Source organism: Rattus rattus, chromosome 11 (assembly GCF_011064425.1).
Source record: "Rattus rattus isolate New Zealand chromosome 11, Rrattus_CSIRO_v1, whole genome shotgun sequence".
NCBI lineage: Eukaryota > Metazoa > Chordata > Mammalia > Rodentia > Muridae > Rattus > Rattus rattus.
Genome location: NC_046164.1, coordinates 75,585,479 through 75,612,539, shown reverse-complemented (window position 1 = coordinate 75,612,539; position 27,061 = coordinate 75,585,479). Strand labels below are relative to the sequence as shown.

At 51.3% G+C, this 27,061-nt stretch overlaps 1 protein-coding gene across 1 annotated transcript; it reads right to left on the bottom strand.

Annotated features, from left to right (window-relative positions):
- Positions 1-4,841: 4,841 nt before the first annotated feature.
- Ramp3 (receptor activity modifying protein 3) lies at positions 4,842-22,421 on the bottom strand. The gene is made up of 3 exons (XM_032915915.1): positions 22,367-22,421; positions 7,390-7,522; positions 4,842-5,845 (listed from the first exon to the last, which is right to left on the bottom strand). Exons 1-3 carry the CDS (start codon positions 22,419-22,421, stop codon positions 5,590-5,592), a joined length of 444 nt encoding a protein of 147 aa, XP_032771806.1. The 3' UTR covers positions 4,842-5,589.
- Positions 22,422-27,061: the final 4,640 nt, after the last annotated feature.

Here is a 27,061-nt window from a genome sequence, read left to right as displayed (position 1 = left end):
ACAGATAGATGATAAAACACATATACCAACCTTATTAACTGTTATTAAAAGCCTGAGCATTCTTTCTTCTTTGAGTATGTTTAATCTCTCAGTCTCAGAATTAGATCTGCTCAAACCATCCATAATGATTATGATCTGCTCACGTCCCTTACGTCTCAGACTTTCCAGCTCTAGAGCTCTTTTAAGCCTGTGACATCTCTCGGCTGTTCCTCTGCTCCTAGTCCCACCCTCCACTGAAGCACAACTGCTTCTGTGGTGAGCCTAACCGTCCTCCACAGGACCCCTTCTCCTGCCTCTCTAGGGAACAGCCTCATGTGTCCTCCTCATCATCTCCGAGGCTCTGAGGATGCCTTGGGAGCAAGGACAATGACAGGGGACCCATCTCCCTACAGCCCCGTGTGCTGTTTAGTTGAGGCTGGGTAACCAAAAACAAGCCTATTTTCCAGGTGTCCGATTGCTTGTATCTAATAGGCATTGAGCTGCTAATACCTTGACAGAGAACTCAGTCCTGCAATTATGAAGCTAAGAGTTCTACAGCAAAGCAGGTCCCCACATCAAAAGAAACTTCCATGAACCTGTCATATTGACAGCACAGCATCCACACTGACTGCAAGCAGAGTGCCCTGGTGTCCTGTCTCCGTGGCTCCTGACCAGCAGACAGCACAGCCATGCAACAGGGACTTTCACAGGCTGCAAAACAAATACCAGATGGGTGCTAGGGTACGGGGACAGCTTTCCTCCTGGTTGGATGCACTCCGTGTTCACTGATGTCTGATTTGAGGCAAACATGTGGAAAGGAAGCTGGGTGAAGTAGAGGGATGGGGGGGGGATGGGTGTGGATGTGGGTGCCGAGCAAGCCAACACAGTCCGGGATCCAAGACGCTTGCACACGTAGCAATTCACAGATGAGCGTGAAGCTCTCGGTCTGCCTCAGAGTGGGTTCAGTAGACTTCAGTAGTAATAATGGTGGGTGTGGTCATAGACCACTTGCCTAGCATAGATGAGGAGCTAGGGCCAAGCCCTAGAACTACAAAAGGGGAGGGGGGAGAGGAGGGTTGTGCAAAGGAAAAGAGGAACAGGATAGAAGGAAGAGGGAGACAGACCATCCTGGATCCTGGGTTCTGCGTCTCAGTTTGGGGATGTGGTTTACTTACTGGAAGAGCCAAATGGCTGGGCAATGTAGGATTGGCAACAGCAAATGCAAGGTGCATGGCCCCTCAGTACTAGGCAGACGCCTGAGTTCCGTGACTCATCACTGCCAAGGGCAGAGAAAGGCGAAATTGGAAAGTGTAATTGTGGAAAACATGACCATGGTTACCACGGCCAAGTTAGTAGGTCCTCGCCGCGCTCCTGACACCCACAGCCCCTAAGCTCAAGTGGCCGCTTTGCCAGTGAGCACAGTTTGAGTGACAGTTCCCTGATTCAAAGCCATTGAGAGTGCCAGGCAGAAGAAGGAAGCCACCGGAGAGGATGGCAGGAATGGTTGAATGCCAGTATCCCCCGACCCCTTAGCCACCTACTGTAAAAAGAAATGTTGAAGCATCCCCGTCCCAGCCTCCCTAGGAGGCTTAGTACCATGGGCATCAGAGACATTTTCCCTCTCTGATGCACTTTTCTCATCAAGGACTTCCTGCATGTCCCAGGAGGCTGGTATTAGAAAGCATGCCACCAGCTGCTGTCCTTCACTCCAGACCCTTCGCCTCTGCCCATGCTTCCCCCCTCCCGCCCCCATGTACCTGTGTCCTTGAGCAGGGCTTCTGACCAGCCACCACGTGCCTCTGCCCCCTCTAGGATGGTGCCGCTCACCAAACCTTCAACCCATCCCTGATATATGCCCAACACTGCTGTTTCTGGATGTGCTTCAAGCATCCAGTCGAGAGTTTCAGGAGTCCCTGACCACCCCACCACCACCACCACCCTCACCCTCACCCCCACTGTCACACCCCACCTTGTGCCTGGCTCTCAGCAGATGGGGACAAGGGGTATTTCTCTCTCAGCCACAGAGCAGCCACTGGACCCAACATTTTCTATTCTCCTCCTGCACCCCAAGGCCACCAATGCCTGGCACAGTTTGACAAAGCCAAGGGCTATCTGCTTTTTCCCTGGGACGCCTTGCCTACACACACACACACACACACACACACACACACACACACACACGCTTTCCATAGACGTATATGGAAAAAGGACATGCAGACCAATTAAAGCATCAGCCTGACCCCATGCACACAGGGAGCCCCTCACTGTGTCCCCTGCTATCTCTGATCCAGGCCCATCCCCCATCCTAACGTAAAGCCCCTTGTGAGCCACACAGAGATGTGACACTGGTTAGCCTGCCTGTCTGCCTCAGCACTCACACCCCCACCCCAGCACTCTTCACACTCCTTCCCTACTTCACAGCCCCCTTTGCTGGGGACGGACACCTTATCCCATAGAAATGGGCTCCTACATCAGACGAGGTACCCACATCAACCTCTGGGATCTCAGGAGGGGATTCTAGGTCTGCAGCGAAACCTTGGAGTAGAAGCCAGGCTTGTGCTGTCCTACCCAGGCCCACGCCACTGCCACACCTGCTTCAGCCAGGCAGCACCCTGGGAGCTGTAGCCCAGGGAACCTCTCCCTTATAGGCTTCTGTGACAAAGACACCTACCTGCACTTTTTGTTTGCTGGTGGTGGTGCTGATGCTGATGCTGCTGATGGTGGTGGTGATGATGATGATGGTGGTGGTGATGATGATGGCGGTGATGATGATGATGGTAATGGTGGTGATGGTGATGATGACAATGATGTCCTTTTGAGACAGGGTCTTGCTGTGTAGCTCTGACCGGTCTGGAACTCTCTATGTAGACCAGGCTGCCCTCAAATTCACAAAGATCCGAGTGTCTCTCTATTATGGAATTCCAGGTGACATGTGCCACCAAGCCCTAGCTCTTAAACTCTATTTGTTCCTCCTCTCCTGTTCCTTCTCAGAGACTCCCATAGAGAGAAAGGGGGACAAGAGATGGTGCGAATAGTGCCCAAAAGCTACAGAGAGGCCAGAGAAAACAGCAACAGGCTCACATCTGTCTGGGAAGCTATCCGGAGATGGCAAAGGTGCCTTCCCCAGAGAGCCATGGGGTTTCTTCAGTACATTTCAAAGTCTGCCTCAGGGGTGCTCAAATAGGGGGAGCAAGGCAGACAGCAGTGAAGCTGTACCCTCATCAACAACACGCCACCGTCACCGCCCCAGAACATCATGTGAGAGCAGGCTACATCTGTGGCGATCCGAAAAGAAATCACTTCCATAGACCGTGTGTTTGCTTTCTTGTCCCTCAGGGAGTGGTAGTATTAGGAGGTATGGCCTTGTTAGAGGAAACGTATCACCTTGGGGTGGGTTTTGCACTCTCATATGTTCAAGCTATGCCCGGTGTGGCTCTCAGTCCCTTCTGCTACATGAGGATCAAAGATGTAGAACTCTCCTTCTGCAGCACCATGTCTGTCTACATCTCACCAGGCTTCCCACCATGACAGTAACGGACTAAACCTCTGAAACTGTCATTCCCAATTCAATGCTTTCGTTTATAAGGGTTGACGTGCTCATGGCGCCGTAGTCACAGCATTAGAAATCCTGAGATGACATCTAATATTCCATGTACCCCCTGTGCATGGTCTGACTCCTGCACACATCTCACCAGCTCAGAACCCACAAGGCTATCTCATGTAGTAGGTAGCATCTTATCTCTAGGGTCCTGCTTGGGTGGCAGGGTGCATGCCAAGAGCCACGAAGCTGACTCACATTCACATAGCAACGTTCCACACCCCGGCCTTCTTCAAAAACATAGAAAGGCCCCCAGATCTGGTCCCTCGCTGCCCTCGTGGCTCAGCCAGCCACCCAGAACTGCAATGCCATGACCTACCAGGAAGTCTCTAGGGCCAAGAGGACCACGGGCACTCAGTCATGCAGTCAGGGGCTAAGGCACCTGGAGTTCTTCTCCACGCTAAAGTGGTACCTAGATAGCCTTAGCCTTCAGCCAATGAGCTTCCCTTCCTGGATATTCTCACACTCTTATCCCCAAGAGGTACCTAATCCCTGGCTCACCCAGAACAAAGTGTATACCCTCATGTCCGCCCCCAATAAAGTAATATGAACAAGCAAGGATCATCTAAGAAAGCTGCTCCATTAAAGATCACCACAGGGAAGTCCTTCTCCTAAAAGATCCACGCCTAAGACTCCCCAAGAAGGCTTTTCTCTTCTTCTGCACCTCCAGTACTGGGCACTCCCTCCCAATCAGATCAGACCTGGTTCATCTCCAGCTCCCACCTCCTCCCTCCCGAAGGGAAAACATAAACCATGGAGTCCCATTACTGATTTCCTCTCCACCCTACACTGGTGGTGCCTGGGTACCCAGAGAGGAGACCAGGAACCACAGCACTCATTCCAGACCTCAGTGTTCCCCTACAGGTTTTGCCTGATGCCCCAAAGGGAAACATGAATTATGAACTCCCCATCCCGGCCTTCTCCAGGCAGTCAGGACACTCCCCCTAGCAGAACGTGGCACCATAGAGGTCTACAGCGTATACCCAATGATGCAGGTCCTCCAGTTGGAACACAGAGGAAGCCTGAAACGGTACAGCACCACCTACAGACCAGCATCTGGCTAGCCACATCTGTCCAGGGCCTCTCCTCCCCCAAAACCCACAGGCAGGGCCTCTGGCAAAACCAGAAAAGGGGAAAGGAGAGAGAGCAGTGACACAGAACATCAGGACTCTCTCCTGTTTGGGCGAAGTCCCCTGTGACATTATCTGGGCACCAGAGAGACCCACCGACTAACCCTGAATACCCTGGAATAAAACGAGGAATACCACGTGTAAGGAGACACTTTAATCAGAAAGCAGACATCAGCAGACAGAACCCTTGAGCATGCTCAGAGCGTGCCTCACCCCCAGGAATACCCCTCAGGAAGGAGGTTCACTCTCTATCTTCAGGGTAGGTGTCTGAAGGGTTAAACAAATCACAGCTCCAGCCCACACTGGACACAGAATCATGGCAGATCGCCTAGAAGACAGGCAGGTCCGTAGGTCACACATGACTCCCAACAACTCCATTCCCCAATCCCCTCGACTACCCTTCATGTCCAACAAAGAATGTGCTCATCTCTCTTTCTGCTTGGGACTCCACACCTTCCAGATGACCTTGCCTGCCCTCTCTGCCCCAAGCGTAGGTTAGGGTCAGGGATAGAAATGGGTCAGGACCTGGGTTAGGGTTGAGGCTGGGCCAGACTCTGCCAAGAAATGTCTAGAAACTCGGGAATTCAGCCCGGGGAGGGTGGGACTCAGCAAGAGATGATTTCCACGCCTGGTACAATTTGTGAGGTTTGTCACTTTCTTCCACTAGCCCAAGAAAGAGTGAAGCACCTGTCGGGGCAGCCTGAACCCCACCAGGCAGCAGGCTAGACAGCAAGGGCCACGTCAGTCTAGTCAGGAGGACTTTGACAGGACCAGGTAGGGTGTGGCCAAAGCAGACCAGACAGAAACAGAGTCTGCAGGCTCTCAGAGCTCTGGGCGACATTCTTCTAGCTTGCCAGGCACGGCCTTCCATCCCGCAGGCCCTCACAGAAGCCGGTCAGTGCGCTTGCTACGCCATACCACCAGCCCAGCCATAGCCACGGTCAACAAGACTGGAACTGCGATAAGTGGGATGAGAACTTCATCCGGGGGGTCTTCCCAGTGGGTCCTGTCCACGGTGCAGTTGGAAAAGAACTGCCTATGGATACCCGTGATAAAGTTCTGGGCCAGCGGGTTGGGCCAGTAGCAGCCCACGATGTTTGTCTCCATCTCCGTGCAGTTAGTGAAGCTTTCGTAGTACCTGCAGAGGAAGAAAAGGTAGCTCTCCCAACACCCCTCACACCTACCCTGGCCCAGGACCCAACAGACAGGTAAGGAATGTTCTGTGCTCGGTACCGCTTGACCACCCACCAAAACTATGGCCTTAGAAGTCACTTCCAACTGGGTCATCTGTCCCTGTGGCTTTTTCTTACATCTGTGGTCATCGCCTGCTCCCTTGAAGCTTTAAGCTCCCTGGGTCTGTGATGTCTGTTCAGCGACAAACCTCCCCAACGCCACACAGGTCTTCCCCAAAAGACACGGAGCCTGGAACCCACATCGACACGGACCCACAAGGTCCTCGTCATCAAGACATGCTGAAGGTCTGAGAAGAGAGTCTGCCCGAGGCCAGGGCTAGCTTCCTCCCAACCAACTCAATCTACCCTCACAAGGGCTCCAGCCTCTGCTCCTGAAAAGTTGACCCTCTGCCTCATCTGACAGGATGCTCATACGAGCAAATGTGGAAAAGGCTCCCAGAGAACCTCTTGCAGTGGGCCTCATCTACTCTACCAGACTTTCACTGGTTCTGTAGGCTGGCCAAGGACCACAGATACCAGGACCCAGAGATCAGACTGATGTGTGCAAGGATTTCCAAGTAGCCCCATAGTCCAGGATGCAGCGAGCATCCTCTGGAGGTAGCGACCTCCCTGCTGTTGGGGTCTTTCAGAATGAGGTCACCTAAGAGGCTCTGGAGGAAGCTGAGAGGATGATGTCTGCCCAAAGCCAGCAGCTCTGCCCAGGATGGCACCTCCAAAGACTGTTCTGATGCAGGACAAGCCAAGGAGAAAGAGGATCCTGACCCAGTCTCCCACAGGGTCAGGACAGAGACCCACCTCCTTCTTCCTGTGCTGTTCCAGGAAGGAGTGGGGACCTGCCCATTAACAGGAAGGAGCTACTTACAACAGGCAGCTTCAAAAATGTTATTGCGATCTGAATTGCCAGAAGCATCAGACTCAGGATGGAAGGTGAGAGGGACATAGTATCGGGGTTCCAAGTCCTCTGTGACCACTCCGCCCAGGCAGTCATTCAACCAGATTTCCTGTTCACCCTAGGCTGGTTCTCAAAGCCTAAACCACATACCTAAGGCCTCGAAGGCAACCTTTACAAGGAAGAACCAGAAGCAAGGGTCCAGACTCAGAGCCCACTCTGAACTTCAATATTGATACAGCCCCGGAGACGACCAGGTTCTCAGGGCATCTGGGACAGAGAGTCATAAAGACCCCAGAAAAACCTTTTGCCTCAAAGGCCCCTTCATCTCCACGAGTGTTGAGAAGCATGTGATGTGACCCCCATGTTTCCAAGACCTTTCCACTGAACTACCCAGAAACACTATCCACAGTTGTTCTCACAGCTACATGTGTCTACGCCAAACAGACGCCAGGAGACCCCGCGGCCCAGAGCAGTAGGCAGAGCTGGGGACTCTGGGAAGGCTGTGGGTGAGTGTGTCCAGGACAGTGAGCAGAAGTACGGGAGGGGTCAAGCGACAGGGACAGGCACATGCTCACGGCACAATGGCTGGGCACTCACACGATGAACTCTGACAGGTTGCACCACTTCCAGACGTCCACCTTCTGCATCATTTCGGCAAAGGCTTTCCCACAGCGAGGCAACCTCTCCAGCATCCCTGTCTCATTGCAGCCACATACTTGGGCACACTCACCTAGAAGGGACAACAGCGAGAAGAGGGATGTCCAGGGAATGCTGACAAGCACAGCTCCACTCCCTTGATGATTTACGAACAGCCCCTCCCACCGATGTAAACACAGCCCCTCCCACCGATAGGCCATCACCAGCCAGAGTTACCTCAACCCTGGCTGAGGTAAAACAAGTATGCTCTACTGGACCACAGCAGTGACACAAGGAGAGAAAGCCACAGGGAAGCCCTGGGCCAGAGTCGTCAGGAGCGGACAGAGGTCCTAGGCATATCCGGAGCCCCCAACTCAATCCCGTGGCTCAGGGTGTCTGCAGCAGTCCTGAGAAAGGGTCTGAGCTGGAACAGACCTCCCACCCCTGTTATAATCTGCTTGGATTCTCGGAGGCCTGAGGCTGAGGCCCCACAGGGACTTAAAGAGAGAGTGAGAGGGGTAGGAGGTTTACAGCCCTATTGTGTATTGTGTATCAGTGTGTGTGTGTGTGTGTGTGTGTGTGTGTGTGTGTGTATCTGTGTCCCTGTGTGTTTGTCTCTATATGTCCATGTGTGCATGTGCATGTGAGTATGTTGTGTTGGGGAGGTGTGGAGCCCTGCTACCTACACCCTGAGATGTGGGGTACAGCCCAGTTCTTTGTATCCTAGAAGCCAGTGAAGGGCTGGAGGAGACAGGAGAGAAGCTCCTACTTGGAGGGGGCCATAGCCACACCCATTATGAGCTCAGCTGTTCACAAGGCTGTGCCCACTGCAGCCATGTTTGTTTTGTTGCAGGTGGTGGCAAACGCTGGCTCGTTTCCCTCGTTTAGCATAACCTTGTGGAATGACTGGGTGCATGTACACTCTGAGAGGGCAGCCAAGCTCACACTGGGCACTGAGAGCTGCTAGTTAAACCACCTAAAGGAAACAGTGGGTTCCGGGGCAATGGGCCACCAGATTTCACAGGGAAAGCCACAGCCCTCAGAACCATCCGAGAGAAGCCCCAAGATGGTTTCTCAGACAAAAGCCTGAGATCCAACCCACTCCACCTATAACAGGAAGCCTGGGGACCCGGCTCAGGGCAGGCCCTGCGGCTCACCTTGCAGATGGCCTCAGACCACATAGTTTCCTTCTAGGGACAGATGACTGACAAGGGATAGATGAGGGACAAGGACAGATGAGGGACAAGGACAGATGACTGACAAGGACAGATGACTGACAAGGGACAGATGAGGGACAAGGACAGATGATGGACAGACGAGGGATAAGAGTGAATTTTCAGAGCAAGCAGGGGCAAGGCCCCAGTGTCCACCTTGGCATTCGCCTAGTAAAGGCTACACCGCATACATGCAACAAGAAAAGCTGCCTTCCTCTGCACCACGGGGAACATGAGAGACCCATGCCACCTGGAAGCCAGAGAACAGGACACCAAAGGGTCCACCCCCCAGCAGCCTGAGACCTGTATGCTCACACCTAGAATGCCTTCTTCCTTCTGTGCCTGTCCCAACCTGGACCTCCGAACCCAGGCTGAGCACACCAGGTGCCACCAAGGCTCAGTGGAGAGGTAGGACAAACAGGACCCAGTGCCTCCTCACATCTCCCCACTGAGCCCTCCAAAGTCTCCAGGGACCTGTGGCAACGGGAGGACAGGGCTCTACATTGGACCCTCTCCACACGTGAGAGACGGTGGGATGGAGGGTGACCACATCTCTGTAGGACAGTCCCCTGGAAACAGGTATCAGTGACCCATCAGTAATCCACAGTCTCCTAGGCCCTCTCCCTGGTTTCTGACACCTTCATTTGCCTGTCCGCCTGCACACTGTGGGCCTGGCTCATCTGAGAACTCAAAATGTCACATGTAGGGTCTCAGATACCCTACCAGAGACCCCTATCTGTGTCCCTGTGCTCTCTTGAACACAGAAGAGCCACATTCTTAGTGTGCTGCTGTCCTTATCCACTTGTTGTAGAGGACTTTGTCTGTCCCACCAAGTCTGCACATGAAGTTGAGGGCCTGTTCTCACTGCAAAGCCCTTCACCCACAAGTGTACACAGCATAAAGATGTTCTCTTTATCTTGTGCATTTGGGCATGTTGCCTGCATTCATGGCCTCTGTACTGTGTGTGTGCTGTGCCCACAGAGGCCAGAAGAGTATCAGAACTGCTGGACCTGGAGGTACAGATTGAGAGCCGCTGTGTGGGCGCTGGGAACTGGACACAGGACCTCCGTGAGAGCAGCCAGTGCTCTGAACTGCGGAGCCATCTCTCCAGCTCCCTCACTTGGAGATTTAGCAAAGACCCTGAGCGTTTGTGTGGAGAACTGTGCTGGGTACTTAGAAGGGAGTTAGCCCCTATTTTCAGGGGCCTGCCATCCAGGGAGCAACAAGGAAACACAAGGATCCAAGCTCTGAATGGGAAGCAACAGGCCAAGGTGCTAGATAGGGCAAGCCTGACAGCCAGGAAATCTTACCTCCAGGATGTATGCGTGCTGTGCGGGCAGGCAGGTAACCGCTGTCACAAGACCCGTGCTCTGGGCTAGGGCAGTAGGAAAAAGGACAACTAGAGCTGCTTCTAGGCCACATTAGGGCCTGGTGCAAAGGCTGAGGGCTTCAGGGACAGGCGTGCCCTGACAGGGTTATCTGAGTCAATGAGTCGTTCAGGGGACGACAGGGCTTAGAGAACAAGAAGGTAAGCCCAGCATCCAAGGCTCTGCGGCATCGGCAAATACAAATTGTGGCTGGAAGACACGAAAATAACACCAGTCCGTGAAGGGAACAGTTATCTTTGGCCTCACAGAAGCTCCAGGGGTCTCTGACGCCCACCATGCAAATCCTACCTGAAGTCATACAGTTTGGAGCAAGGAATTATAAAGCCAAAGGTTAGGTGGAGCGGAACATTGAGCCAGGGACTGATTTTGCCCGCAAAGTATTGGCCCAGGCTAGACCCACCAGGGGCATATGAAGCCCAGGATGAGGTGTGGTGCAAAGTCTTCAGGAGACAGATACTCTGTAGGAAATGAACCAGAAAGAGCTGAACCCTTGGCAGGCTGGGAGGCAGGGTCAGGGAAGCCACGGCTACAAAATGACCTGTGTGCTTGTAGTTTAAACTCGCATGAACTCCATCCAGCCATAGAAACCCCGAGTTATGTCCTGTGGAAGGTGACCTCAGACAGGCATCCTTGAGCAGAGGCAAAGCTAGGCCCTCTCTGGGAAGACGCACCATGATAGCAACCCTTGTTAGACTTCCATCATCCCTCACACAAGGAGGCTGGGTGCTTCACAGTCGGCCTCGGTACAGAGCCACCAAGGAGAGCAGCATACACCCGAAAGAGAGCATGGGCTGAAAAGGGAGCTCGGTGAGCAAAGCACTTGCACAAAGACCTGAACTGGGATCCCCTGAGCCCACGGAAAAAGCTAAGCTGTCATGGCAGCCACCTGTAATCCTGAACCTCAAGAGGCAAGGACAGCAAAGTCCCAGCTACACTAGCTGGGGCCGAAGAGTTCTGGCTTCAGTGACAGACTTGCCTCAGTAAATAGAGAGTGATCAAGGACCTTGCGTCTCTGTATACACATGCACACACATACTTACATATACACAAACACATAAACACATGCATGCATGTACACATATGCGCACGCACACACACACACACACACATACACAGAACACTGTTCAGGAAAATCTTTACATCTTGGAGCATCGAGTCCATAATACTAAGCCACAAACTGGTCCTTCCAGCCCCAGCTCTAGTTACAGAGACTCTACCCCAGCCACCTCAAGGGGGAAGGACCCCCCCTTCAACACCCACTCCCAGGCTGCGCCTACACTTTTGCCCTGGGAGGACAGATACATCTCACTCCCTGAGCCGCATGCTGTAGGCACTCTGTCCATTTTGGGCAATGCGTCCAGAAGGACAGAGGCTCCTTCCCCACCCAGCCCCACTTCTGCAAATGTTATCAATGCACAAGCATGAGCAGTCAATAATATTGGCTCTCCACTGAGCTTGCAGGTCGGGGGGAGGCTATAACACTGAGAGAAGAAAGCCAAAGATGCCAGGAGCTGCAGTCCCCATTGCCAATGTCTGCTCCTAGGCCGGAGAGGCCTCTCTGGTAGAATCAGGTCACTGTGACACCTCAAAATCCAGAAGACACTGAGGTCCCACCTAGGGGGAGAGGCGGGCTGTTAAGGCACAGAAAGTTCCATAGTTTTGGCAGTGGAGACAGGTTACAATGTGGAACAGAGCAGAGGTCCGTGCCAAAGGTGTCAAAAATGTCAGAGCTCCATTGATGTGCCACTAAGGCTGAGGAGGTTAGCGAGAAGTGAGGCATCGAGATGGCTCACTGGGTGCTAGACGCCAAGCCCAACAACCTAAATTTAGTTTCAGAAATCCACATGGGAGAGAGAGAGAAACAGAGAAAGAAAGAGAGAGAGACAGAGAGAGACAGAGACAGAGAGACAGAGAGACAGAGAAACAGACAGAGACAGAGAGACAGAGAAACAGACAGAGACAGAGAGACAGAGACAGAGAGAGAGAGACAGAGAGAGAGAGAGAGAAAGAGAGAGAGAGAGAGAGAGACAGAGAGAGACAGAGACAGAGAGAGACAGAGAGAGACAGAGACAGAGAGACAGAGACAGAGAGACAGAGACAGAGAGACAGAGACAGAGAGAGACAGAGACAGAGAGAAACAGAGACAGAGAGAAACAGAGACAGAAAGAGAGACAGAGAGAAACAGAGACAGAGAGACAGAGAGACAGAGAAGACAGAGACAGAGACAGAGAGACAGAGAAACAGACAGAGACAGAGAGAGAGAGAGAGAGAGAGAGACAGAGAGAACAGAGACAGAGACAGAGAGAGAGAGAGAGAGAGAGACAGAGACAGAGAGAGAGACAGAGAGAGAGAGAGACAGAGAGACAGAGACAGAGAGACAGAGAAAGAGAGACAGAGAGAGAGACAGAGAGAGAGGCGGGGGACTTCTGCAAGTTTTCCTCTGACCTCCACACATGTATCCTCTGGAGGGAGGCAAAGTTTGTTGAAGTCTTGGCTCCAAGCAGACAATAGGATCTTTGCAGAAGTGTTCAATTTATAATGAGTCCATTTGGGTGGGCCCTGTCCATGTGAGCAGTATTCCTGCAAAAAGAGACCCTGGGGCACAGGGACAAACACACGAGGGGAAGTGATGTGAGATCCCATTGAATCACACTGAGAGAAGTCAGTCATATGAAGGCGGAGTTGGAGGTCAGAATACCGCCATCACAGTGGGAGGAATGCTTGGGGCCACCAGAATCCAGGCAGAGGCGATAAAAGAACATGTCCCCATCGGGGTTACAGATCTGTTAAGAGAAACTCCCAGTGTGTCCAGTCACTTGGCTTCTGATTCTCAGTGACAGCTGCAGGACACTACTAAAGATACAAACTTCTAAAATTCGCTCAAGAAGAAACGGGGACTCTGAAAAGGATCGCAGTGAGTAGTGGGGCTGAGTAACTAAAATCTTCTACAAAAATAACCCCAGACCAGAAGGCTGAACTGGCAAATTCCACCAAGTGACTAAAGAATCAACAGAAATCATCCACACACTCTCCAGATAACAGAACAGGAAATCCGGACTTCTTCGCTTTCTCGCTCATTCTGTGAGGCCACTTTTATCTCGGTAGCAAAAGCCAAAGTCATTCCTAGGAGGAAAGTGATAAGTCGTAGGCAAACAGATGCAAAAACTAAACAGCAGCCGAGCGAGTTCAGCAGCGAACAAAAATGACCACACATCATGGCCGAGGGGAGTCTTCCTAGAAATGCAAAGATTGTTCCACATACAGAAACCAGTTAGTGTACCATGCAGAAGGGAGGATGAGGTGACCATGCAGCCCAGAAAAAGCATTTGAAAAGATAAAGTGTATTTTTTGGGACACACACACACACACACACACACACAGACACACACACACACGACCTGAAAGAGACTACAACATCCTTAATACCTTCAAGGCTATTCAAGGTAGAAAAATCTCAGAGTTAATACCACACTCAGGGTTAAAAAGCTGAGATATTTTCTCCTGAGACCAGGAAAAGACAAGGATGTCTGTTTTTAGCGCTCCTATTCAACACAGAGCTGGAGGTTCAAACCAGAGACGGCAGGAAAGAAACAAATTATCCAAATTGGAAAGGAAGACCCGAAAGTATCTGAACTTTGAAAGTAACGGTCTTTCATGCACGAAGCTCCAAAGGAGACACAGGAGAACTGAAACTGTGACTCCACAAGCTATGAAAAGAAACAGGGACCAACCCAGACACAAGCGAAGTTATACTGGGCTGGAGAGATGGCTCGGCAGCCAGGAGCTGCCAGATCCGGGCAGAGGATCCGGGTTTGGTTCCTAGCACCACATGGTACTCAAAGCCATCTGTAACCCCAGGTCCTGGAGATCCACACCCTCTCCTGGCCTCTCCGGGTATCAGACATGTATGATGTGGTGAACATACATACACACATGCAGGCAAAAACACTCATACATATAAAAATAATAATAAGTCATTTTAAAGTATTAATAAACATCCAAAAATAAAGGAAATAATTTGATAATAATATAGTCAAAAATAATTAAATTCTTGGTATTCAATTTACCATTCAAAGCCAAAATCTGTACTCTGAAAACTATAAAACCTAGGCTCTATATACATGGAAAGTTAGCCCATGTTCATCAATCAAACTATTTAATACTAAGACGTCATTAGTACTGTCCTGGTTACTACTGACTTAAACTTGTCTAGACTCATCTGAGAAAGTGTCTGACACACTTGTGATGGATTTTCTTGATTCTGTTAACGGAAAGGGGAACACCCACATAAGATGTGGGCGGCACCTTCCGGCAGAGGACCAGATATAAAAATACCCTATGGAGGAAGCACTTTGCTTTTTGCCTGCTTGACTTTGCCTCCCGCTGGCCCAGTCATCTGCTGTATGGCTGTAGTCGCTGCTGCCCCCACCCTTCACAGCCATCAGAACTCAGATTCTTCGGCCTTAACATGAACTGAAAAAACGATGGCTCTCCAGGAATCATCCACTGCCAGATTGGGAGTGCCGGGGTGTCTAACCTCACGGACGGGTTCTCAGCGTCTTCAGTCTGATGTCATTGACTGTTCAACTGCCCAGACCTTATCCTATTGCCAGTCTAATAAACCCTTCTTTTAGTATCTATTCGTCCAATTGGCTCTGTCCCTCTTGAGAACCCTAAGTTAGTTACCTAATGCTCTCCAGATCCATCATGATGACTACAAAGATCACACGAGTCCCTTGTAGTAACTGATAAACTGATAAAGTTAGGGCGCGGCTGGAATCTCAGCTCTTGGAAGGTAGAGGCAGGAAGATCCAGGCTCAAGGTCATTTTCAGTGCTTAGTGGGTGTGCGGCCAGCCAAACACAGGCGGGAAAGATGACTCAGCAAAGTTCTATTGAGCAGCACGAAGACCAATTCCGATCTTCGGGCCCTTAGCACCAGTGGGGTTTTTTGTTGTTTTGTTTTGTTTTCTTTTTTTTATAAAGCAAGTGGCTGGAGATATGGCTCAATATCCCAACAGTTGGAATCACGTGTTGCAGAGGACCTGAGTTCAGTTCTCAGCACCTACATGTGGCAGCTCATGACTGCTCGTAACTCCTGCTCCAGGCGTTCCAGTGAACTCTTCAGGCACCTGCACATACATGTGCACACACATGCACACGCACATACACACATACACAATTTTAGAAATAAGATAAATCTTTTTAAAAATTTTTAAAATCACATCACAGTGACATGTGCCTATAATCCCAGAGTTGGGGATGTGGACACAGGAAGACCCCTCAGCGCTTCCAGACAGTCAGTCTCAGCGAGAGAAACAACCAGGATAGCATTAACATTCTGCTTAATTCAGCATTAACCTCTGACCTCCATACGGACCTGTGCATACACAGGAAATGGAAAGGGGAAGGGGGGGATGTAGGGCAGGGAAGATGGCCCAGCTGGTAGACTATCTGGCATGCAAACGTGAGAATCTGAGTTTAGATCTCAGCATCCACATAAAGCCTGGCATGGGAGGTCAAGTGCAATGGCGCATGTCTTTGATCCCAGCACTTGGGATCTGTGAGTTCAAGGCCATCCTGGACTAAATAGTGAGTTCCAGGACAGCCAGGGCTATGTACAGAGAGCCTATCTCAAAGAACAAATGAAGGAAAGGGGGGCAGGAGAGAGGAGAGAGAGAAGGAGAGGTGGGGAGGAGGGAGAGGGGGAAAGGGAAAGACTGGCACGGTCTTGTGCACCTGTAACCCTGGAACTACAGCTGCGAAAGGTGAATTTCTGGATGTTGCTGGCCAATCAGTCTAACCAAATGGTGCGCTCTGGTTCCAGTGAGAGACCACGCCTCAAAAAGACAGAGTAAAGAGCTCAAGAGATGCCTTAGTAGTCAACAGCACTGGCTGTCTCCCAGAGGGCCTCGGTTCAGTTCCCCAACACCCACGTGGTAGCTCCCAGTCCACCATGATTCCAGCTCCAGAAATTCCATTGAACAAGGGACACTTTGCAACAAAATGTATCTCTAGAGACAAAGAAGACCTTTAACAACCATCCAGGTTGGTTTTTGACAAGCCGAGGTCATCTGGGAAGAGGAAAGCTCGGTGAGAAGACGTCTCCGTTAGACTAGACGTGCAGGCAAGGGGGGCATTTTCTTGATTGATGTGGGAGGGCTCAGCCCACTGTGGGTGATGCCAATGCTGGGCAGGAGCTGGTCTGGCCTATAAGAAAGCAAGCTGAGCAAGAGCCCAGTAGGCAGCGTCCCTCCAGAGTCTCTGCCTCAGCTCCTGCCTGCAGATTCCTGCCTTGGAGTCTTGCCTAGACTTCGCCTCATGATAGGGACAAGTGTGTAAACCCTTCCCACCCTGAGTGCTTTGGGGGTCATAGTGTTTTATCACAGTACTAGAAGCCTAGCTAAGGCACAATGAAGGGCTCAACTCAACAAGAGGATACAACACTCTGAAGTTCTGTCTTTCTATCATAAGTATCAAAATATACATGCCAAAACCGAAGAAGGACAAGAATCTGATGCTTCTCTCTTAATAGTTTAGAGAAGGAACAGATTTATATAAAGATTTTGTTTTTCTTTACGGGCGTGCGTTGTGTCTATATGAACATAGGCCGCATGTGTCCAGGTGCCCTCAGAGGCCAAATGCAGGTCTTGGATCCTCTGAAGCCAAACTCCAGGGATTCTGAGCTTCTTCCCTGTGGGTGCCAAGAGTGGAATTCAGGTTCTCTACGGGAGCAGGGAGCTCTCTTAACTTTTAACTTCTGAGCCATCTCTCTGGTCTCCAGAAATAGACTTTGAAAAATAAATCAAGATTTCAAAAATTCTGATGTTTTCATAGGCATCTACTTACAAAATCTCCTTTAAGATCTGAGCTAGGGCGGCGGTGGTGGTACGCACCTTTAATCCCAGCACTCCGGAGGCAGAAGAAAGTGGATCTCTGGGAATCTGAGGCCAGCCTGGTCTACAGAGCAAATTCTAGGTCAACTAGGACTACACAGAGAAACCCTGTCTCGATAAAAGACAAAAGAAAAGAAAGATGTTATACCGTGGGGGCCCAGCGTCCTAGTCTCTGTTCCCACAGACGCCGGCTGATCCCAACCTCAGTCACCCTCCACAGGGCCCCGAGGCTGCAGCCTGTTCCCCCACACCGCTGTCTTCTCCGTGCAGCTCAGGGTGCTGACGGCAAGTTCTACTTTAACATGCCTCTAGGCTCTGAAGTACTTCAAAGGGAATAATTATACAAGGTGTCCTAGTTTGCTGATCGGTTGCTGTGATCAACTCTGTCCAAAGCTAACTTAGAGGAGGAAATGGTTCAGTTGAGCTCACAGGTTCATCATCAGGGGAGGGGACGGCAGGAAGGAACCTGGAGGCAGAAACCATGGAGCCCTGCTGCCTAGCGACCTCATTCAGACAACCCAGGCCTATTTACCTAAAGGCAGTACAGCTCATGGCGGGCTAGGGCCTCCTACATCAACTGGAAATCAAGGCTGATGGAAGCCATTCCTCAGTTGTAGCTCCTTCTTCCCGGGTGTGTCAAGTTGACAACCAAGATTAGAAAGAAAGACAACCTTTACAGGCGAGGCAAAGATATCCCTCCCTGATTTAAGTGGGGGTCACCATAATTAGCCCACTCAAAAACAATAAGAGCTCTAAGCCCAACCCTTCTAGATAATTCTATCCCTGAGGGTAAACATGATATAGAACAGAACTCATGACTGGGCTGCCTGCTAAACCCACCCAGGCCACAGTCTAGGCCTACTGAATGGGTGAGGTGAGGACCAAAGGGTCTCTGTTTGTTAAAACCCCCAAAGTGTCCACTGTGAGGTACACAGCGGGCTAAGAATGCACAGGAGAGAATGCATGTGCATTCAGGTGTGCAGGCCCGTTGCCCATAGGCCACACACAGAGCCCACTCTCTGCCATCATAGTTGGATCACTCTTTCTCCTGATAAACCCCCAGAAGACGCCCCATCCGCAGGTCGGAGGACCCTGGTGCAGGTGTAAGGCATAAATCAGCAGAGAACGGCAGCCCATTCACTTAGGCCTGACACACTTGACCACTGAGACGAAGTGTCTCTGGACACCACTTCAACTCCTCACCTTCCTCAGTCAGTTAACCTCAAGAGAGCGTTATTCTTCTTGTTCCTCCGGTTGAATGACAGGAAGGCCAAGCCCCAGAGGTAAAGCTGCTTACCCATGACCAAACACACACAGAGGGAGCATCTGAGCTAGAGACATCTAAGGTGCCAGCTGTCCTCCCCCTGTTATCCCCCTGCTGTCCCCTGCTCAGCTGCACTTGCCAGGCCTGAGAGGGCAGAGGTGGAGAAGCGGCCCTGGTTAGTGCCAGCATAGTCCCCTAGGGCAGGCAGGCGACAATGAAGACACACTATGTTCCTTTCTCCCACGGGCCTCCTTGTTCCATAAATATCCTGCATCGCCCCACCCTGGGCTCTGAAAGTCACTCGATGCTTACCACATCCAGCTCTTGCCTTCATTCCCAGATCTGGCTTTGTCCGTCCCTGCTGGGATCCTCTCAGTACTAGAGGTACTGACCTCCACCCAGACACAGCGGGCCAGCCCCACCACTCACACACTCTGGTGACCCACATTCCCACTCTCGCCTTCCAAGACCTGGGCCTAAAACAGCCCCCTCAGCCTGCCCTGCCGACCAACCACCAGACCACCAAGGCTTCCTCCCTCTCCCCTCTCCCTCCCCTCCCTCTCCCCTCCCCTCTCCTCCCTCCCTCCCCCTCTCCTCTCCTCCCTCCCCCTCCCCCACATCCTCCTTTTACCATTCTGCCCTTGGTCATCTTCCTCTCCCTCTTTTTTTTTCTCTTCACCTGATGTCAGAAAGAATCAGAATCCTGGGAGGCAGATTAAAGATGACAGATTTCCCTTCCCTCCATCACACGCACGCACGCCAAGTCTGGTCAGAAGAGGCTTGCTCAGCCATTCCTCCATGACTTTACCACCTCCCGCCAAGTGAACCCAACTACCTAAGAAGAAGGGGTGAGGAGTCTCTCACCACACGCCTGCCTCCCGTCTCTGCCTTGAATCCCTGTGTACCCCAGTTTCCATGTTTTCCAGTGATCTAATGTACCCCGGAAGCTTTACATACCCCAGAACTTCCATATGCCCCAGAAATCCCCCACTAGAACCTCTGTGTGCCCCAGACCCCTCTGCACACCATAACGTTCACATGCTCTAGAATCTCCACACACCCCAAAACCTCCATGTGCCACGTGAAAACCCCAGTATCTCCAAGTAGCCCCAGGATCATTGTGAAGGAACTCTAGAACCTTCGCCTGGTCCCAGAAGCCTTGATTACCCCTGAACCATTCAGGGCACGACAAGGCAAGAGTCTGTCCCATGCAGCTGTGAGGTACCATGGAGGTACCCTCGAACAGAACTGCTGACTTCCCCGCCCTGATCAGGAGAGTTTCAAAAATGCTCTGGGACCGCCCTAGACAGGCACAAGGTCACAGGCAGTGCCCTCCAGGGGACCCCAGTCCGTCACCATTTCAGATGCATACAAGGCTAAAAGGGCACTCTTGAGTAAAGCCCCTGACCCCTGGGACTCCATGAAAGTCGCCACCACTCAAGCTGCTGGCTGATCTGTACTGTTCTCAGGAACTGAATCAACGTAGAAATCCATCCCGGATGGTTCCGTTCCGAAACAAAGAACACTCAGCCCTGTGCGTCTTTTGTCTCGGCGACTTCCAGATGCCGAGAAATGATAAACAGCCGGGCAGATGCATTTCCTAGAGAACGGACCTTTGTCATCTGGAAATGAAACCAGGCACTTTCATCCTCCGTGGAATGAGCACAACCAGACTGGCCGCAAAGGCATGGGCGGCTGGCCTCGGCGGCTGTGGTGTCCAGGCTGTTCTGTCCCCTGTGCATGTGCTCAGAGCAGTTCTCTCCCTATCTCTCCACCTGAATTCCCTTATGGGAAATGGACCAATGACCTCCAAGGCAGCTCCAATACTGAAAATTCTACGTTTAACAAACCACCTTCTTCAAGATCTCACGTCTCCAGTACTGCTTGTCCGCTCAAGATGAGTGTGCACGGCAGGGCACATTACTATAGCTCATGACAAAATCGGGACACCATGTTCACACTCATAGGGACACACACACACACACACACACACACACACACACCACATGCGTGCTCACACAGATCCCGGGGGTGCTCTCCTCACGGTGGTAAGAACATGTGTACCAGGAGCACCCTCCGCTTTACCAGGAGAGCATTTTGCCTCCACAGCACAGTGATTGGCCTGAACTCAACTGACCCAAGCCAGTGAACCCAGGCGCACTCCGCAGCTGCACTCCTGCTGTAATTAGGGAAACTGAGGCTAAGAGCCGATAAGGAGACACCTGCTGGGCTGGAGAGATGGCTCAGTGGTTAAAGCACTGACTGCTCTTCCGGAGGTCCTGAGTTCAAATCCCAGCAACCACATGGTGGATCTCAACCATCTGTAATGAGATCCGATGCCCTCTTCTGGTGTGTCTGAGGACAGCTACAGTGTATTCATACATATAATTAATTAATTAATAAAAAAAAGGAGACACCTGCTGGACTCCTCATCCCAGGACCCTGGGAAGTATCAAAGTGTCCTCGCAGAGTACTTTAGAATTCCGAGGAAGCCCCACAGGCCTAGACCCTTATTGTTTGGAAGCGATGGCTCTCCTGATGCTGCTCTCTGCAATGACTGGGCCCCAAATCTATGCAGGCTAGAGTTCCGGACATCACAGTGTCAACAAAGCACAGATGGTGGTCAGCACTCCTAGGCTCGGAAGCTCAGCTCTTCCCTTCCAGAAGGTGGACAGAGCTCAGAGCCCACCTTGGCCAGCCTGCGTGCGACAGGCTTCGTCTCTCGCTCTTGGGCTGGCCAGACTCAGAGCAGCCATGTCTGTGAGAAGGCTGAGCCTGCCCTGCCGCCAAGAAGCCTGCTCCCCCGGGTGAGGAGGACAATGGGCACTTCCAAAGTAGGATGGGAAGGGGGCTGTTGGGGACCAGGACTGCTAGGATTTCGTGCAGTTTCTATCTGTGTTGCTTCCCAGTTCCATACTAGAAACAGTCAGGAGAGACAGGGTTTCCCTCAACATAAACTCTGGACCTTCCTTCCTCTAGAAACCAAAATCCTCACTGAGGAGCCTTTCATTGGAGTTTCGCTAAAATTCCAAAAACACTGCACGGCCTTCTGGAAGTGGCCACAGTGCCAGCCCTTCAACATAAAACTATACCCTAGCCTTGGTGCCCTCTGTAGAACATGAAACAGGGCCTCACTCTGTAAATAGAGACCTCTTCGAAGGGGGAGAACCAATTGTTGAGTCTGGCCCAACTCTGTCCCAACTCCCAGTCCGCATCTCAGGTCATCGACGCTGAGGAAACATTGCAAACAGGTCCCACTTCGCCTTACAGCCAAGGAGGCTGAGCCAGGAAAGTAAGGAAAACATCCTAAAGGACTCAGGGCCATGGCCCTAGATACAGACCTCCACCCCCCACCCCTGCAAATAGCTTCCCTCCCAGTTCTGGCCAGGCCTTGCCCAGCGCTCCAGCTCTTGGCAAGCTCTCTCCCATCAAACCCTTCCACAGGTACACAGGCACACGCATGCCCACACAGGCACACAAATACAATCATGCATATTCAGGGGCACAGATACATGCATACATGTATGTACACACGCATATACACGTACATGTACACATGCCCTCTTATTAATCTTATCTTTGGGTAACTTCTTCAGTAAGATACTTCTTTTTCTTTTGTAGTATTTCTTTTTTAATGTTTTTAATTCTTTGAAATTTTATATATGTATACAATACATTTTGAGCATATCCGCCCCTGCTGTCCGCACCCCATTAAGCTCCCTCCCTCGGGCTCCCTTAATATGTCTCCCTACTAACTTTATGCCCTCCACACCCCTTTCAAAGCAAGCTTAATATTTGTCCCATTTATATCTTGTGAGAGCAATGTTTCTCCCTGAGTCCAATTTTTCTCACTGGAAAAGGATTCTAGCCAGCTGCACGGGAAGCTCACTACCTCACCAAAGACCTTTCCCTAGATGCCACGACATCGCAGCCCCGCCGGGAACCTTGTGCATCCCTTGCAACCCAAGGCCTTTTCCTTTGGCTCCTCTAAGGTCGGAGGTGTTATGAAGACCCTCCACAAAACCTGCAGATGCGCGCTTGAGTCAGCGTGCCTGCGTCCTTTCCAAACTCTGGTAAAAGAGAGAGCGCAGCTTAGGCTCGATGCGGGAAGGAGAGAGTCCCCATGGGTCCCAAGGCCCCGAGGAGATGGAGTGTCCCAAACCCAAATGTCTCCTTACCACAAAGCAGCAGCAACAGAGGGAGAAGGTGCAGCCGCTGTGCTGGGGTCTCCATGGCCAGCTAAGATGCACTCGGCTTACAGCAACAAGCAGAGGTAAGAGACTTGAGGCGGGACCAAGGCGGAACCTCGGAGAGCCCCGCCCAGGCCACGCCCCGACTCCACCTCTGACTCGCGCGGCTGCCTAGAATCCTCAGCTTTTTTCTAGAGAGGCAGGTGGGGATGGAAGAGTTTGGGGGGAAGTGGGGGTGCCGGAGGGGAGCGTAGCGTTGGGATCTGGACTGGAACAGAGGAAAGACAAGTGCAGTTGAGTGGCCGGACTAGGAAAGGGGTTCTGACCGGAAAACTGCATTTTGGCTAGGGATGAACTGGTTACAGACCTTAGCGGCGTCAAGCTGGGGAGCAAGCTGGGAAAATGAAGGGACATAGGACAGGTTGATAGAGGGGAGCCAGGCAGGAGATAGACAAGAGGTTGAACTTGGAGAAACCCGAGGTTCATCCTTTCAGTTCCCTGTGGGACCCCTGTAAGATAAGCATATACATTTAAGCAGAGACAAGTTTGAGAGCCCTGTCTCCAAGGGACAGGGAAGGGCATGAAGTGGGTTGCTGAGCAGACCGAAGATGAGGAGCATGACCTACCAGACGGAGGCAGGAGGCAGCGAGGAGGGGAACTTAAGCGTGCACACATGCAAACGCAAATGGCTACCTCTGAAGCAAACTGAGGCAAAGTGGGGCCTTCGAGGACCTGGCTTCTAGAAGCGTCAGGTAGGAAGAAGAGAAAAGGCCTCAATTTCTCCCACCATCGGTCACTTAACCAGAACAGATCACGGTCTGTCCCTGATCTGTCCCTCGGCCCCAAGACACCTTCCTGTTCCCGATGTTGGGACCACTCCTCAGAAAGAGAAAAGCGGAACCCTTTGTCCTTCCGAAGTGAAGTGTATTGCCCCTCTAGAGAGCACATGCTGGTCTGAGAGCTAAGGCACAGACCTGGGGAGATGGCTTCCCCACCTGAATGAGCACGCCCGGCAGGCCTTTCCTGACCTAGAAAGGCTCACTACAACTTTCTGTGAATCTTCACTGAGAAAATTCTGGTCGAAGCTAGAATCGACTCAAGGGAGAGAATGTTTGAAATTTGAAAAACAGACAAGCAAACAAACAAAAATCTGTAACTAATTTAGGACTACTGAAGAGAAGCCACAGTGGTTAAGGACACTTGCAGAGGACCTGGGTTCGGTTCCCACAAGTAGCAGCAGTAGCTCATGGTCGTCTGTAACTCCAGCTCTACAGGACGACCAGTTCTCCCTGTCCTGTACTGAGGGTGCTGCGTGCACATTGTGCACCCCCCATACACATAAACTAAGTGAATCTTAAAGATTAAAAAATAATAATGATAACATTTTTTTAAAAGCCTGTTAGCATGGGAAGCCTAGAAAACCTAGGCTTGCTACAACAACAAAGGAGTTTAATTAAGATTAAAATTGATTTAACTTGGTCAGTCATCCTGCTTCAGCCTAAAGAGGTGCAGGACAGGTCTAGAGGGGCCAAACATCTAGGTCATGATCCCCTCCCCCGTGCTAAGGGGTGGGGGACACTAATCAGGACACAAAGGCTAACCAGCAAGTTGCTCTCACAGAGGAAGTTTGGGTTGATTGTCCCACAACCTGAAGACAGAGATGGGGAGGCAAACTCTGTACCTCAGGTGGGCACCAACTCAGGGCGGCTGAGGTTGCCTGCGTGGCCTGTGCAGGAAGTGCTCACTGGTTCTGCTGTGGGGAAACCTTATTCCCAACACCTCAGCTATACAGGGCTGCCCATCCCCGTGGCACACCCCGAAGGCCTCTGTTCCTGCTGAGAGGCAGCCTGTGTCACACCTGCAAAGCAGAGCCTTCTGCCTTCCGCCTTCCTTCTCAGCCCATGGCCTCCCAGCGACAGAGTGGGTGGAGGGGAGCTATGACCACAGGTTGACTTAGCACAGGTTGCGAGAATGGTCAGTGCCACAACCACCATTCTGCTTTCCTGACCTAGGGACCCCCTGTTCTTCCCAGTCCCCTCCCTGCCCCGGCTAGGCAGCCCATGTGGCCCGTCTGCACAGAACCGTCTCCTGCACTCGGAATCACCTGCTCCCCCACACACACCAACCCCCACTCCAGATCCTGTTCTCCATCTACATAACGCCCAGAGACGGACCTCTGGGGCGCCGGCAGTGTCAAGCAAGGTACCCAGGACAGGCACGAACCAGGGACAGTCAGAGCAAGGCTGCTTTTGGCTGCTTTTGGCTGTCTGTCCGCAGAGATCCTGTGACCATAGGAATACAGGGCTGAGAAACAGAATTCCCTCTCAGAAGACAGCAGCCACTGTGGAGAAGCATCTGGGGACGTGCTGGGGGATTCATGGTTGTCACAGACTCCCATTGTCCTTCCACAATATCCTGACTCCTGGCCTGGACCAGGCATGCTGATGGCCATGACCCCTCGGATTCAGCAGCAGGAAGTGCTGGAGAGGCCTAGGCTAAGACTTAACAACTCGGAGCCTTCGTTTTCTTGCTAAGCATTTGGTCTGACTGGCTTCTCCTAGGGAAAAGCAGTGTATAGCATCCCTAGGGACCGACCCGATGATCCAGGTCCAACAGGAACATGGTTGAGGGGAAGGCTTGAGCAGTGCCATCCCAACCTGCCCCACACTCTAGGTGATGAATGCACGAGAGAGGAAGAGGGGTTGTCCTGGCAGATCAGCAGGCTTGGGGGAGTGAAGCGTGGGGGCTGGGGCAAGACCTCTTAGCTGGTGCCTAAAGTCAGAATGTTCGTGGGGCTGGATGCCCTGTCAGTGTCAAGAATGCTGGCCATCTGCTGGGGTCATCATGCTGAGGACACACGCGTATTAATCAATGAGCAGTCAGCCCTGGAAAGTTAGGCAAGGACCTCCTGGAGCCACCATGGGACAGGAGGCCCCACAGTGGCTACTGCATCCCTCCTGTGCCTCTCACCCCACCCATGAGGTCACCAAGGAGTCTAGCTGTTGATCTTAGCTGTTTCCATCTACTCCGGGAACGGCCACCCCTCCACACATGTGTGCATGCATCTATATCCTCGGACTCGTCAGGCTGAGCCCTCCTGCGCCTGCGTCCTGTGCTCTAGGGTTCTCTTACCCTAACATCATTCACAAGCTTTGAGACCAACTTCCCAATTCACCTTACTGTGGCCAGTCATTTATCTTCCTCTTAAATGTTGAAGGATGCTCTCCTCCACACTCGGCCTCTAGGAGAGCATTGTGATCAGACAGCACCCCATTTCCACCTGACAGAAATGCATAGCACCTTGCCTGGCACTCTCCCTGAACTAGACACTTCTGCCATGTAGCTGCACACATAGGCACATGCATGCAGTGTGCACACACTCGCACACACACACTGCATATATAACCCACACATATGTGCACATAATATAATACATGCAATACATGTACAATATACACACGTAATACACACAAGCACACGGATACAGTACACACATCGTGCACACACACATACAAGACACACAAATCACACACAGATATACTAACCACATATATCACACCACACACACACACACACACACACACACACTCAGGAAGCATCAGAGATTTCAATTTCTTCTCCCATCTAAGAAGTCTGCCTCAGAGATATTCCTGATGAATTGGCGTCCCCTGCTGGAATAACATTTAAATAACAGCTTCTCATCGTAGATGAGGCCGGTCTTGAGCTGACACACCTGCAGAAGGGAAAATTACATAATGGAATGTTTCTGGCCCAACCCAGAACTCACTATCCAATTTTGTCTTCTTCGTAACATGTAACATGAATTCTAATTAATTCATATATATATGAAACCATATATGTATTATATATATAGATATATATATATAAATATATATATAGTTCAGTGAAGCTCTTCAATACAATGCATAATGACCAAGTTAGGGAAACTGGCCTATCTTTTGCCTCAGACAGATGTCATTTTTCTTTATGTTCAGAACCTTTAAAACCCACTTTACTGACTACATTGAAATAATCATTTTAAATCGCTGTCAATCATAGCAATTCTATGCTATAAAAGGAAGAGACTGGAGAGATGGCCCGGTGGTTAAGAGCCCAGGCTGCTCTTGCAGAGGTCGTGGGTTTGTTCCCAGCACTCACATGGCCACTCAAAACAGATGCAGTTCCAGGGAAATTCAACAGCCCCTTTTGACCTCTGCAAGCACCAGGCATGTACATGTGGGCAAATTACTCATACCTATAAAATAAGAATTCCTTAAAATTATAGTAGCACATTGGGAAGCTGACCCTTCCTGCCCCTCACAGTTCTACAAACTTGTCAGAACCTAGACAGACAGGAAAGAGGGAGTCTTAGCAGAGGAATTGAGCCGTCTCCATCAGATTGGCCCGTGGACATGTCCGTGAAGCATTTTCTTGCTGACTGATGCGGACGAGCCCAGCCCACTGTGACTGATGCCACCCCTAGGCAGGTGTGCCTCGGTTATGTAAGAATCAAGGCACTGAGCAAGCTCATGATCAGTGTTCCTCTGTGGTCTCTGTCTCGTGCTGCTGCCTTGTTGGGAGCGAGGCCCTTAAAACCCTCCATTATTGATGCTATTATTATGGTTAAAGTTAAGTATGACCGGGTTCGTGGAAAATCCCCAGCCAGCTGCAGAAGACTAATTC